The following is a 15,461-nucleotide window of genomic DNA, read 5'->3' as shown; positions in this document are numbered from 1 at the left end:
TTCTAAGGCACAGCTCTGTTCACGCCCCTCTTGGGCCCACAAATATTCAGTGGTTCTCCATTTTCTGCAGCCTGGCTCCAAATCACCTTCCAGCTCTGTTTCCCATCCTCCCCCTTCGCACACCCCAGGCTGAAGCCAAAGTGAACCATCCCTGGTTGGTGTCAGGGCTGTGCTCTTGGCTCACGCCAGTCCTCAGCATGGGGGGCCACCCTCTTGGCACCTGAGACATGGAACCTAACAGCTCTAATCTATTTGCTAAGTTTCTTCCTCTAGTTTTAAAAGTTCCTTTTAAAAGACTTTGGCTTTTATCAGTTGGGGTGAATACAAAGGGAATCAATGTGAATCTTATGACCAGATGACAGCTATGATGATGACAGTAGTCATCCCAGCCCTGGAACCCAGGCAGCAACAACGGTGGGATGAAGGAAGTGGGAAAAATAGCAGGGAAGGTTTAAGATTATGCAAGGTCCCTGGAGCTCCTTCATGCTTGGAGAGTCCATTTCCAGAAGAAGAGAGAGATGAGGCCAGTGGGGCCAGGCTGTAGAAGCCTCGTGTATTAACCACGTCTTTTATTTTTTCTATTTGGATGCTTTGACATCTGGGGCCTTGGTGACCCTGGACTGCCTCTCCAGGGCAAGTCAATTCCTAGAGATAGTAAACAATTCACCTGTGAGCACACCTTTCAAATGCAAGCCAACCAATCCAGAGCCCACACCCCAGCCACCTCCCAGATCAGGCCTTCACACTCTAGGCCATTAGCCACTTGCCCTAATCACCCCAGGGCCAGGTGCCAGACAACCAGGGACAGTCCCTATGCCCTAGAGCACAGTGAAATTATTTAAACTAGCTTATTATTGAATTATTCAAACTGCTTACTCTGCCTCGCTCATTCCTTCCTGCAGAAACCACGATAAAGGCTCTTGGCCACATATCCTTTCTCTCCCTCTGCCTCCTGACTGACCCTGGTGCTTCCCCTTGTGGCCCCCCAGAACATGGCATGCCCTCATCTCTTGGGAACTGTAACAAACTATCTTTTCAAAGACTTGTCTTCTGATCTGTTAGCCTTATTGAACTTCAACTTTTTTTTATTAATACACGCTATTTTAAGACACCCGAGGCCATATCCTTATCTAAGGCTCCTCTGTGGCACCCATGCTTTCATCAGAGTCAGAGATGGGACGCCAAGTACAGAAACACCAGTACTTAATGTGGTTTTCTACAGATAGCCATGGTGGGCCTGACGTTGACAAGAGTGGGGATATGGACGATCATCCTCATAATAATGGGAGCCAGGAGCTGTGCCAAGTCTGTGACGTTAATTATCCCTCAGTGATGCCAGAACATACTGAGATGTTATCAAAGCCACTGATTCAGTTCTACTGCCTGAGCCCAGCCTTTCTTTGGATACTAATACTTCTGCCCAGGGCCTTGTCTTGGTAAAAGACGTCTAAAAAAAGTATCATATTGAGTTCTACCTTGAAAATTAGTGATATGAATTTTTTTCCCCAAAAGAACAAGACCCAGCCTCCTCATTTCTATATTGATGCTTTAGGAAATATGGGTAAAAAAAAAAAAAAAAGCAAAGCAAAGGTCTAGCCTTCCTGTGTCACAGTCAACCACACAAGATGATCACTGGGTCTGTGTTCACTGCAGCTACCTGGGGGGGTCAACTGCAGACCCACCCACCAGCCATCCCTCCTTCCTGTACCTGACAAGCTTCATTTCCTCAGGAGGATAAGTGCATATTCTACTGGGCCAGGTGGAATGGGTTGGGGCAGAAGAACTGATAAGACAAAATAAAACAAAACAAAACTAATTCCAGCCCCTAGAAAAAGATGAAAACCCCCCTTAATCTATTTTAAGAAGTCAGAGTAAGTTTTAATACCCAAATTCATAAAGATTGTACAAAACAAGACTTTAAACTAATGGTTCTTAAAATGTGGTCTGGGGAATCTTTGGAGGCCTTGAGACATTTTCAAGGGGTCTATGCCGTCTAAACTATGTTCACAATAATATATTATTATTACATATCACATGTATTTATGTATTTATTATAATTTATAAAATATAAAATAATACATAATTATTTTACTAGTAATATTTGCCTTTTTCACTCTCATCCTCTTATGATAGAGTGAAGTTTTCTAGAGGCTACATGATATGTGATAACACTCTGATAGCTAATAGAATGTATACTTGAGTGTTCTTGTGTCTTCTAGAAATTTCTAAGGGTACAATTATGTGTATTTTCATAACTAAGTTTGTTCTCAGTACTTCTACTCTGGTTTTACCAGCTATCTTTGGTTATATCTACTATAACTGATACAACTTCATTATCACCCAATAAATCGTTATTTTGAAATCTTGAAGTTTTCTTGCTCCTATGCAGAAACAGGTTAGAAGCACACTTATGGTTTTATTTTGCAATAGTGTTTTTATAATTTTTCAAATTCTTTTCTAATTTTAAAAATTTTCTCTAAAACTGTAATTATTTTAGAATTTAAGAATCATTTGATTGACAATAAAAGAAAATTTGCTTATAATTATCTTTCTCTTGTTTTTTTAAGGATGGAGCATTGGCTTAAAAAGGGGAGATCAGAGGACCTACTTTCTCAACCTACAGCTGCACCATTTACCTGAAAAGATGCTGAAAAAAATGAAACTGACTGATCAGAACGTTCTCTGACTCATGGAAGGGAGGAATCTATTCCAAACAAGCTGAGGGAAACTGCAAATAAAAAATGGAACTATGACAGAAGCTATCTTCCCCTCAGTTTTACAGATGTCAACAATTTACTTTACTGTGTCTTATATAACCAAACATATTTCAATAGTATTAAAACGCCGGTTAAGTTGAGATGTAATTTTGAGACCAATCATTCATAGTTTAAAGAAAAAGGATTTGAATACAGTTATACGCTTCATAACAACACTTTGGTCAACAACTAACTGTGTGTACGACAGCGGTCCCAGGAGGTAAGTACCGCACTGGGTGTGTTGTAGGCTGTACCACCTAGATTTGTGTAAGTACACTCCATGCTGCTTGCAGAACGATGAAATTGCCTAATGATGCATTTCTCAGGTGTCCTCGTCATGCATGAGTGTATTTTAAACACAGATGTGATGAGTCCTTTAAAAGTTAAAAATTCATTTCTTATAACTTTTCAAACTAGAAATTAAAAAGTCACTGATGCTGCATGATGGGTATACAGGAACTCTGTACTATTCTTTTCTGTAAATCTAAAATTATTCCCCCTCACAAAATTATTTAAAAAACAAAGCCACTGAAGAACCTTGAACGGTAAATTATGATGTTGCCTTGATTGAAGAAACATACACCACAGCCTTGTAGAGTTGACACTGCTCAACGCCTGCTGGATGGAAAGCTAGCAGAAGCAATTACAGAGGCTTGTTGAATTAAAGGTTAAGCTGCAAACATGAATGCTGAGTTAACACCTCATCTCCAAAGGTATGACTGGACTTGCTATCTGGCTTACTGTATTCATCCCGTATCAACAGCAACTAGGCATGAAAGATCTTTCATGTAAATGCTTAGCAACAAAACACAAATGATGCTGGCTGAAATATTTAACGTTTGAATACCTTTATTGACTTTCATGGTGTATCCTGGAACAACTGTACAGACATCTGCACTCATGGTGCAAAAGCAATAGAATGTAAAACCACAGGGCGGTGCTGCCAAATTCTAGTAGTTGTCACTGTATTCTCCACCACAGAGAGACAGATACACAGACAGACAGACAGACAGATGGCTAGTCAGAAAAAGGATAGGTACATGATAGAAGGATAGATAAATAGATGATAGAGTTTCATTTTAAAACGTCCTTGATGAAGCAGCAGGAATTCATTTTATTAAATCTCAACTCTTGAGGCCTGTCCTTTTAACACTCTGCGTAACAAAATGGCATGTACGTGACGGTCTTGAGGAAAAGCCTTTGTGAGGTTGAGCTGCAAGCTGAACTAGGCATTTTTTTCAAGGAATACCACTTTTACTTGAAAGAATGACAAACTATGGTTATTCAGACTTGGGTACTGGGCAGACATTTTCTCAAAAACTAATGAGGTGAGCCTGTCACTTCATGGAAAATAACTGAGAGTATCTGTTATCAATTACAAAATTTGAACTCTCAAGAGAAAATAAGAATTTGAAAAAACTTGTGCCTGCCACTGTGAGCTTGATAGCTTCCCACACCGAAAGACTTTTCTGATGAGATCAGTGATGATATTAACTAACGCAATTTTGGGGGGTTGTTTTATAATGAAATACGGCAACATTTAGAAGAACTGAAAAACTGCAAAACCATTATTTTCCAAATGATCAATGCATGAAAATGCAAAATGATGCATGGGTAAAAGAGCTATGGAAAGTGCACAACAAGCAGGATGCCCTGCTTGTGAAGCCAGAACTTCTGAAAATCCATGCCTCCATAAAAGCAAGGAGAAGCAAAAATTGTCAAAATCAGGTTTTTTTAGAACTCTGGAAATTAACCAAAGGCTTGCAACAATCTGAGGAGTGTTTATTCAAGAAAAAACCCAGCTCACTCTCAGTAAAAACAGCCAATGTTGTGGCATTTAAACTTGCCCTATTCCTGTCACTCTCTCTCCAGTTCCTTGAAAATGGCCATCCCTGCAATCAAAGTGAAAATGAACAGCCAAGCAGTCACTGGAGGGAGCACCCTGCCACCATTAGACTGACAAAAATAAGAGTAACAGTGCCTGTCCCTAGGAGATGAGGGGAAAGTGTCCTCTCCTGCTCTGCTCGTCAAATTTGAGTTGGTATGGCCTTTTTGAAAAGCAATCTGGAAAAATCGATTACAATTAAAAACAAGACGCACTTCAACTCAGCGACAAAAGCCCAAGTAAATAAAAGCACCAGTAAATAAGGACATGTTTACAAAAGTCTTTACTGCAGCATTGTTTGAAGTAGCAAAAATCTGGAAAACTGTACATCCATGGCATTAAAAAGAATCAATTTGCTGTGCTGGCTCACTTAGAGGGATTTCCAGAAAATATTAACAAGAGAACAAGGGAATATAGTGTGTGTATGTGTTTGTATCTATATCTATTATCTCATTTTGTGAAACAAATAGTGACAAAACATACATGGATGTGTGTCCACATATATGTGCACTCTGAGTGTGTCTAAGAAAAGTACGACAGCATACACACACACCAGGTTGCTAATGTGGGTTCACTGAGGGCGGGGTGGATGTGCATCGGGGAGAGGAAAGGATAAGGCTTGTGTTGCTTCCCCTAGAAGATGCCTCTCCTGCTTTCCTGACGGCTTCCTTCTCTTCATCCATCCATTCCACTCACCTTTCACCCTAGGCTAGGCAAAGTCCTGTGGAGACAGCTATCTTCCAGTATTCTCTGAGTACTTGGAATTTCTGCAGCACTTCCTGTTTCCATCACATTCATGAACCTATGATCTCATATTTTTTTCTATTATTTGCTGTGTATACATATGTCTCACGAGTAGTGGTTAGCAGTGTGGACTATTGAGTCAGACCACCTGGGTTTGAGTCCCAGCTCCATCACTTACTTATTGGCTGCGTGAACACAGTAAGGGACATAGTTTATGTTTTCCCAACTGTGAAATTGGAATAATAACAGTTCCTACCACAGGGTTGTTGGGAGGAGTAGATGAGTGGATACAGCAAGGTGCCCAGAACAGTCCCTGGCGCTGGGTGACCTACACGAGCGTGAGCCGCTATTATCAGGGTCATTATTGTCTCGCCTAACTAGATTTTAAACTCTTGGAGGTATTTTAAAGATTTTATGTTTTTCCTTTTTTTCCCCAAAGCCCCCCGGTACATAGTTGTATATTCTTCGTTGTGGGTCCTCCTAGCTGTGGCATATGGGACGCTGCCTCAGCGTGGTTTGATGAGCAGTGCCATGTCTGCGCCCAGGATTCGAACCAATGAAACACTGGGCCGCCTGCAGCGGAGTGCGCAAACTTAACCACTCGGCCACGGGGCCAGCCCCTCGGAGGTATTTTAAACCACAGATAATCTTTTAGATTTCTTTTGCATCCCTTCCCCATTATTTCCCAGAATAATGTTATTTCAAGGCCTTCAACTATTTGTTGAATAAATTAAATGAATGACTCTTTGATTTGAGAAGTCTGTAGAGAAGGAAATTGCTGAGCATGTGACTGTCACTTACATGGCAACCAGTAAGTAAACGTCCGTGGCTGATCTCACCTGGCACTTAAAGCTATTTTGTTAAGAGGGGAGAATAGTTGTCTTAAAATCAGTCTTCCAGAATAGCATAGAAAAGCCTTTCATCTCCATTTACAAAGCCACTTACGAGCTAGACACAAGGAAGCTCACCTAAAACCGTAACAAGGAAACGTGAGCCATTTGTGGTAAGAACATTGGAATCACTGGCCCTTTGGGAACATATTATGTATGTTTAATATAAAACTAAATTGTATTAGATAATGCATTTCTTCAAAGCACTGGATGAGATGCGTTTGAACCCTTAAGTTGTAGTTGTCACCTGTCCTTTCTCTTGTGTGTACTGTCCAACCTTATCTAATGATGGTTTTATTTCTCTAGAGGTTTAAATGGGTCTGGGGTCTTGTGGGCCAAGAGAGTAGAAGAAGCCATTTAGAAAATAATGAAAACACTCGTCCTTCTGACGCCACCCTCTCTCTCCCCCTGCCTTGAATGTTCAACCTCTCGCTTTCAACGGGACCCTTCCCATCAGCATTTTAACATGCTTAGGTCTCTCTCAGATTAAAACGAACAAAACAGAAAGGCCCACTTAGCCACCGTCTAGCTCTTCTCTTGCTCACAGCCGATCTGTGGGGAGAGCTGTACGTACGTCTCAGCTTCATTCTCTCACTTCCCACCTGTTCCTCAACTGCTCACTTCAGCTTCTGCCCCATCAGTCTTCAAAACTGCTCAGCAACTGACCTCGGCCCACTAAACCCAGGGTGCCCTTTTCATTGTCACCTCACATGGCGAATCTGCAGCTCTCGGTCCCATCGATCAAGGCCTCTCTTCACCTCTCACTCACACTTCCTCATCCCCAGCTGTCCCCTACCCCTGTCATTTCCAGTGTCAACAAAGAGGGTGTAACTTTCCACACCTTTCTGCTACACGCATATATAAGCACATATATAATTCTTAAGGATGTGCATCTATGTTTTTTTCTGAAAATGAATCATAGTGTTCACATTACTTTGCGATTTCCTTTTTCTATTTGACATTATACCCTAGGCAATCTACAAGTCAGAAAAAAACATTTCTAACTCTACCTTTAAAATTTTTTTATTTTGGCATATAAATGTATGTATATTCAGACATAACTAAGTAAACGTCGGGACAAATCATTACGTTTTTAGAAATTAGAGAAAAAAATTAGATTTTGCATCGGGGGTCCTCTTGAGAGTTTCCAGCAGAGCAGGACCAGGGGCCGAAGTTGCCAGTGGACAGATTTCAGCTCAATGGAAGGCAAAGCAAGCATACTGTACCCTGGCTGCGCCCCACCCCAATGGAGCTGTTTTATCTTCAGAGCACTAAGCAGCTAACTGAAAACAGTGGCTCCACTATCTGTGTTTTGGGTTTAAATATTAAATTAAAAAAATATTTTACATTGCTAAGCAAGATGATGTATGACTCTTAGGCCCTCAAAATAATTTTGCTCTCTCCTTCAAAGTTGTGACCTTGGGAGCAACAGCCACATTCCAACAAGAGTACGACCTGTTCAAATGATTTTTGGAAATTTTCCTTTAGTCTAAGCATCTTTCACTTTCTTTTTTCTTTTCCATTTTAAAAGGCAATTTTAAAAGTAACACCTGCCCTTGGGGAAAGCTTAATAAAATACAGACATGCTCCATCTCCCCCAGGCAGCCCTTGCTAATACTCAGCAGTGTACTGTCAGCATCACGAAGGAGGGCAAGTCCAGGATCTGCTCATCTGAGTTCATCACAAAGAGCCAAGTTCTGGTCCCAAATCACAGGTCCTTTCCTTATAATTCCCCAACTAAACCCCTTCTAGGAATCTTCTGAAAATTCTAGTTATCACAACAAATAATTTCAAACACTACTCTCTTAAAAGAAAAATCTACATAGAGTAGCAAAAAGTCCAGAAAATGAAAATATTTCAATATTTCTTCATTTATTGAGTCTATAATTGCTTCCATAGGGAGATTTCCAAAGTGGAATTCCCATTATTAACAGAACAGCTGAACCAAATAGATTTTCCCTCGCAATACAGAAACAAATGGGTTAATAGCAGCAAAACAAAACAAAACACTCCAAGCAAATAAAACACCCCAAGGAGTAACACAGGAAGGGGAAAAACAGATCTTGAGGAGAACTTTTGGACACAATGACAAAAAGTTATTGTAGTTCAATAATTAAGATATTAATTAATTAATAATCAAATTATTAATCAAAATATAATTTAAAACAGTCTTGAAGGGCCAGGCACCAAGGTGCTGCCTTATCACAGCCCCAGGAAGATGGACTGAGTCAGGGAGTGGGTGCTCTCCCAGGGCTGGCACAGGCTCCACAGGCCTAGATGCCTGTTTTTCTAAAGCTGGCAAGCTTCAAATGATTTTCACATTTTTAAATATTTGAAAAAAAAATTTAGTGACACATGAAAATCACATAAAATTCAAGTTTTGGTGTCCATAAGTAAAGTTTCATGGAAACGCAGCCACGTTCACCCACTTATGTATTGTCCATGGCTACTTTCCGTTACAGAGGCAGATTTGAGTGGCTGAAATAGACTGTGTGGCCAGCAAAGCCTTAAATATTTACTAACTTCCTCTTTACAGAAAAAGTCTGCTGATCCTTGTTCTAAACCATATTTTACTGCCGTCAACTCTCTGTGTGACCTTAGCCTGGTCTCCCCACCTCTGGATCCACCTTTGCAGAGGCAGGGGCCTGGGAAAGGCGCTGGCCAGGGTCCCTGTCTGAGGTCCAGAACTGCGCCTGTTGGACAAGGCTGAGCGAGCAGGAGAACCCACTGGTGCCACCTACAGCCCAGGAGGAAAACGGCAGGCAGGAGGCAGTCCGTGGGGGACAGTCACGGCCAGATCTTTGGTGGACGGCTCTTAAATGAACTCTCTTCCCCAAGAGGTGCCATCAGTGAACAAAATCTGGCTTTTACACATCTTTTAAACTGGTAGGCCACAACCCCAAAGAAAAATACAGCTTCCAGCATTCACTTCAGGAATAACTGCTCCTCCCAAAATGGAGGGAATGCAAATCATTTATTACCACAGAGAACTAGAGAGGACAATGTGTATGTTTTTTCTAGGTTTGAAGGAAAAACAATGAAAAAGCTTGTTATCTGAAAATTCATCTACAGCCCATGAGTCACCATTCTCCAAACCACTCCATGAGACTCACCCACTAGAACCTTCATGCTCTAAAAAACCAGGTAAGCAGATTTTTCACAGCTGAGGAAACCCATGTCAAAGGAATGCAAATAACAGAGTAACATGGTCAGTGCTGCCAGCTCAGAACAAGCCCAGGACTCACCCTAGGGATTCTCACCGTGAGCCTCCGTGCCCAACATTCCCAGCTGTGAGGAAGATCGGGGAGGCTGACGCCCCTTCAAAGCAAAGAGCTCACGTCAAGGACTGTTATCTTTCACCCTCGCATAAAAGCCGAGTGCTGCAGAGTGCAGTACCTCTGTGCTGGCTGCAGCGAACCCTCCCACGGTGGGGCAGTCTTCAGACATGGCCACTCACAAGCCCTCCCCACCTCAACCCTCCTGCCAGTGGAGTCTCACTGCCATCCCCAGTCTGGGCTGGTCCTGTGACGTACCCTGAGCAGAATGCAGCAGAAGTGATGTTCTGAGATTGCTGAGCCCAGAAGAAGATGGGACGCTTTCACTTCTTCCCTCTTGGAGCCCAGCTGCCGACCGATAAGGGCATCCAGGCTAGACACTGAGTGACTAAAGGCCACATGGAGAGAGGCCGTGGAGGACGCAAGGCCAGCTTGGACATGGAAAATAGCCACATGACGCACAAGCGAGACCAGCAGAAAACCACCCAGCTGAGCTCCAGCCAACCCAGAGAATTGTGAGGAATAATGAAGCAGGGATCAAAATCTCCATTTCTGGACTAGCTTCTCAAGGCGAGGAAGAGACTCAGAATAGTCTGGCACAAGTTTTTTATGTGGTGTCAAGAGCCTCCAACTTACTTCATCGTCTTCATCTTCATCATCATCAGATTCAAGAACACCATCCAGCAGCTCTTCTATAAAGAGAAAAATCAGTGAACAAGTGCAAACACAGCTGGAAGCCTCGGTCGACAAAATCCTCCTCTGCGTGCGCCCTAAGGAGAACTAACTTACATCAAAAAGAGCATGTTCCTGGCACCACTTGAGCCAGAGTTTGATATCACCCTAAGCAATTTTAAACATATCTCCCCATTTTTATCAGAACACAGTAGTAGTAGCATGAGCAAAGTTAAAAGCCAACATATAATTTGAGAGAAATTTAGGGAAAGTCAACTAATATTATTGCCAGTCACTGTGCTAGATGCTACCACACGTGTTAGTTCACTCAGTCCTTACGAAGACTCTGTTGACTCTTATCCTTGTTTTATAGCAAATAGCAAATGGAGGCACAGAGAGGATAAGGAACTTATTTGTGGTCACACTTCCAGTAAATGACAGAGTTGAGATTCAAATCAAGTCTATTTCTAAATCCCATGATTTTCCCACAGAGGCCAGGGGTGGTGGTCACAGCAGGTAGGGCTCCTGAAGGCTCCCGTGGTTCATTGCTGGGTCTTAAGAGAGTTTATGGAGGACGAATGAATTAGTAGCACAACGGAATCAGAGAAAGAATGATTCTCTGTTCCTTCATCTGCAAAATGGGTATCAGATCACCTACTTCCCAGGGTTGTTGGGAAGATCTTACAACACACCAGAACTAAACCACCCGGCCTAGGGCCAGGGACACAGCAGGCATTACAAAGAGCTGGTTACTTTCTCCTCCACGAAGCCTTCCTGATCCCTCACTGAGCGGTCAGCTCTCTCTCCCTGAACACTCTTGGCATTGTATCCAGAACGCTGATAGACTCACCACTTTCGAACAATCAATGTATACTAATGAATGGATGGCTGGGTAGCTTTCTCACCCACTGTCCTGGATTGTGAGTCCCTGTGGTCACAGCACCTGACTTACTCATCCCTATATCCTTCTACATCTTCCTTATTATCACTTGTTTCTTGTACAGATGACACGAAAGTAAAGAAAGCCTGAGAGAAGAGGAAAGGAAGTCAAACAGGAAGTAGGAGGAGAGAAGGAACCAAAGGCCATTCTTTTCTTTTCATTTTTTTTAAATTTCTATTTTTGTTTTTACAGCAGTAACATTGGATTATAACATTATATAACTTTCAGATGTACATCATAATATATTTCGAATTCTGTGTAGGTTACATCATGCTCACCACCCAAAGACTAACTATAATCCATCACCACACGTGTGCCTAACCCTTTCACCCTCCTTGCTTCCCCCTTCCTCTCTGGTAACCATCAATCCAATCTCTGTTGCTATGTGTGTGTCTATCACTGTTTTTATCTTCTACTTATGAGTGAGATCATATGGTATTTGACTTTCTCCCCTGACTTATTTTACTTCGCATAATACCCTCAAGGACCATCCTTGTTGTCACAAATGGCCAGATTTCCTCCTTTCTTATGGCTGAGTAACATTCCATTGTGTATATATACCACATCTTCTTTATCCATTCGTCCCTTGATGGGCACCTAGGTTGTTTCCAAGTCTTGGCTATTGTGAATAAAGCTGCAGTGAACATAGGGGTGCAAGTATCCTTATGCATTTGTGTTTTCAAGTTCTTTGGATAAATACCCAGCAGTGGAATAACTGGATCATATGTTAGATCTATTTTTAATTTTCTGAGGAATCTCCATACTGCTTTCCATAGTGGCTGCAGCAGTCTGCACTCCCACCAGCAGTGTATGAGGGTTCCCTTCTCCCCACATCCTCTCCAACATTTGTTGTTTCCTGTCTTGTTAATTACAGCTATTCTGACCGGAGTGAGGTGATACCTCATTGTAGTTTTGATTTGCATTTCCCTGATAGCTAATGATGTTGAGCATCTTTTCATGTGCCTGTTGGCCATCCGTATATCTTCTTTGGAGAAATCTCTGTTCAGATCTTTTGCCCATTTTTTAATTGGGTTGTTGGTTTTTTTGTTGTTGAGCTGTATGAGTTCTTCGTATATTTTGGATATTAACCCCTTATCTGATATGTGGTTTGCAAATATCTTCTCCCAATTGTTAGGTTGTCTTTTCATTTTGTTGATGGTTTCCTTTGCTGTGCAGAAGCTTTTTAGTTTGATGTAGTCCCATTTGTTTATTTTTCTTTAGTTTCCCTTGCCCGGTCAGACATGGTACTTGAAAATATGCTGCTAAGACCGATGTCAAAGAGCGTTCTCAGGCCATTCTTGAAGAGATTGCCCAGCACACTTAGGAAGGCAGCAGCTTCACCTAAACTTAATCAAACCCCAAAACCATTTTCTAGAAGGGAATAGCTAGAAACTCCAGGACACCTGTCATTCTCAACGCAGCCCTCATTCTAAAGGGAAGGACTCCACTGACTCGGCTGGACCCAGGCCGTTGGGATACCAACTTCCGGCTCCACCTCACGGGGGCTCACACACCTCCACGCCTATCATGGGCTGTGCTGTTGTCATGGAATGCTATTTAGTCAAAAAAGCTACTTTGCAGATAGGAGGATGCTGTGTCATTCTGCGTTTGGGCTGAAGCTTGACTACCTAACTTCTTTTGCCTACTGGTCCATGAACAGCACTACTCCATTCCACCTTTAGTAAGTGGCTTTCAAAATAGGTGTTGCTATATTCATCACTTATAAACCTTTCTTTTCAAATGTGGAAATGCCTTTTTTTTTTTTGGATCTTCAACACGTCGTGAGTCCCCAGGCTAGTCCAGCCATGTTCCCCTCCCTGAGCCTGTTGGCCAAGACTCCTCCCAGCCCCGGAACAATCCCATCCTGTGAAGTGAAGTACCTAATAAACCTCAGCTCTTCCTCTCTGGGATGTCAGGGACATCAGCCCTGTTCCCTACACTGTTCCCTGGGTTGTGTCCCCCAACAAGGTGCCCTCACTCCAATAACTACAGGGCGTGGCACTGCAGTTGCCCGTACCCTTCCTTTCCTGAGGGCCGGCTGCACACTGGAATCACCTGGGAGCATTTAACACTATTCGCCGCTTGGGTTCTCCTAGAGACCCTGATTTAACTGGCATGGGGCACTGCCTTGGGATTTTCAGATCTCCCCAGGTGACCGCCCTGTGCAGTCCAGGCTGTGAATCATGAGCTCGAAGAGCCACCTGAGGGCTTGCTCAAGCTGCTGACTTGATTAGAGATCAGCAGATTCACTTTTTATCTTGGCTCATGTGCTGAACAGGATCTGTGCTCTTGGACTTTCAGTGACAGGGACTGCTGGGTGTTGGGGAAGGGCATGTACAAAGATGTAAGTGACATACTTGGCCCTGGATGCTGGCAGTGTGTGAGTCAGGATCAAGGTGTCAGGAGTCCACAGAAAGAGCTAAGAGCTTCCCCACCACCTCGGTCCCATCCAAAGCTTCCTTTGCCCTCCTTTCCTGCTTATTATGGGATGCGCATTGTCATGGTAATGGAGGAAGCCAGATAGAAAGGCTGCCAGTTGGCAACATAAATTTTTTAGGAGTGAATGAATGAATGTGGGAGGATGACGACATTTTCTACAGTGGTGCTAGAAAGACTGGCATCTGTTTTCATTATCTGACCCTGGGACCCCAGGTCCCCCCTTATGAGGTGTGGAAAGAATTAGGAAGGGAAACCCCACATAAAGAGAACTTACAGTTAGAGCAGTTTCTGTAATTGCTTTTGAATTCTTTTTGTTGATTATAAGCCTAAAGTGTGATGAGATATTGATCCTGGGATGATCTGACTTTGACTACCTGGTTGAACTTTTGTTTGTGGGTTCACTTGGGTCTCCCCACACCTCTTAAGGCCTCTTGAATGAATTCCAAGATATGACAAGCCCCTCTAGGAAAACCCATGTATCTTTCTGGCATACATGAAAGATTCAAAAGGTAGATCAGAGATTCTTGCAATAAACAGACCTGAATTTAGCTGCTTGATGATAAATTCAATCTGGCGGATCATTTCAGCATTGCCTTCTTTGATGAAGCAGCGAAGGATGTCTTCCATTCCCTGGAAGCATTGGAGAGAGTAAGAGGTAACATTTCAGGTTTTGGGGGGAAAACTACTTTTCAATGGGGTAGTTTCACCTAATTAAAAAAAACCCTTTTTTTCAGGGGGAAGGGATATGCACAATAAAAATTCCTCTGCTCAGTACTAAATATTCTTTTTCTTCTTTTCATAATTCACAGTACAATTGTTTTCTTCTTGGTTGACTGACCTAATTCTAACACATTTAGCAAGAAAAGAATATATTGCTTAATTTCACTGCATAAGTATTCCCTTCAGTTTGGGCATTATATTGTTTCAGGAGGTGGTTTCTTTTCTGTGTTTTCCTTATATTTATACACTGGCTTCTGGACTGTAGGGCCAAATAAAGTCTTTGAAAAGTGAAAGCTTATGCTCAGAGAAGTAAATGAACAAATAGCACCTCTTTTTAAAGAGCTGTCATTCTTTTTGTATCAAAAATTATAAAGTCACTACATGATGCATTATTTACTTTATTACAAAAGAGTGACATCAGAATTCCAGGGAAACGTAGAGATAAGATGCTGACTTAAGCACACGTGTCTATTTCCCCTCCTTTCTCTTTCCTTGCGGGATCTGAATGAGTATGTATGGCTGGAGCTGATGAGGCCTTCTTGCCACCACAAGGTGAAAGTGTATCTAATAATGAATCCAAAACAGAGGAAGCAGAGTCGAGAGGTGCCAGCAGAGAAAGAAATCTAGTGATATGTGACCCTGATCAAGCTGTGCCTGAAGCTTACACTTGGACTTTTCAGTTACATGAGCCAGTAAGTTCCCTTTTTATGGAAGTCAGTTTGGAGTCAATAGCTCTAACTGAATCAAAGAAGAAGTGTCAAGTGCAGTTTGAACGTGCTGAGTTCCCATCATCTAAAGCAAAGTATTGCCTTCTAGAAAGGTTCAATCTAGATTATAATCCTAGCTCCCACATAAATTAACTGTGTGACCTTGGTCAAATTACTTAGTTCCTCCCAGCCTGTTTTCTCAACTATAAAATAAGGGTGGCAACTTGAGTTAATACGAGATTTTTAAAAGATAAAGTATAAAATTGGGCGTTGGTTATGTAGATGTATATATCTGTTAAAATGCATTAAACTGCATACGTAAGCCTTGTGCATTTCACTGTTTATAAATTATATCTAAAAAAACAGCATCTGGTCCCACAGCTGGCACACAGCCGATACTCAACAAATGGCTGAGACTGTGCTTGCTGTGTCT

General features: G+C 42.2%; 1 protein-coding gene across 20 annotated transcripts in view; it reads right to left on the bottom strand.

Moving 5' to 3' along the window:
* Positions 1-15,461, bottom strand: part of ARMC9 (armadillo repeat containing 9) — a 134,268-nt gene that overhangs the window by 50,090 nt on the left and 68,717 nt on the right. For all 20 annotated transcript variants that reach the window (XR_011439531.1, XM_023642541.2, XM_070269444.1 and 17 more), the window contains 2 exons: positions 14,141-14,231; positions 10,187-10,242 (listed from right to left, as the gene is read on the bottom strand). Coding sequence is in view for 19 of the 20 variants with exons in the window: in XM_023642541.2 (XP_023498309.1) it covers positions 10,187-10,242; positions 14,141-14,231 (147 nt within the window). In the remaining variant the exon portion in view is untranslated. The remainder of the gene's footprint in view (positions 1-10,186; positions 10,243-14,140; positions 14,232-15,461) is intronic.

This window comes from Equus caballus, chromosome 6 (genome assembly GCF_041296265.1).
Source record: "Equus caballus isolate H_3958 breed thoroughbred chromosome 6, TB-T2T, whole genome shotgun sequence".
Lineage (NCBI taxonomy): Eukaryota > Metazoa > Chordata > Mammalia > Perissodactyla > Equidae > Equus > Equus caballus.
This window is presented reverse-complemented; position numbering and strand designations above follow the sequence as displayed.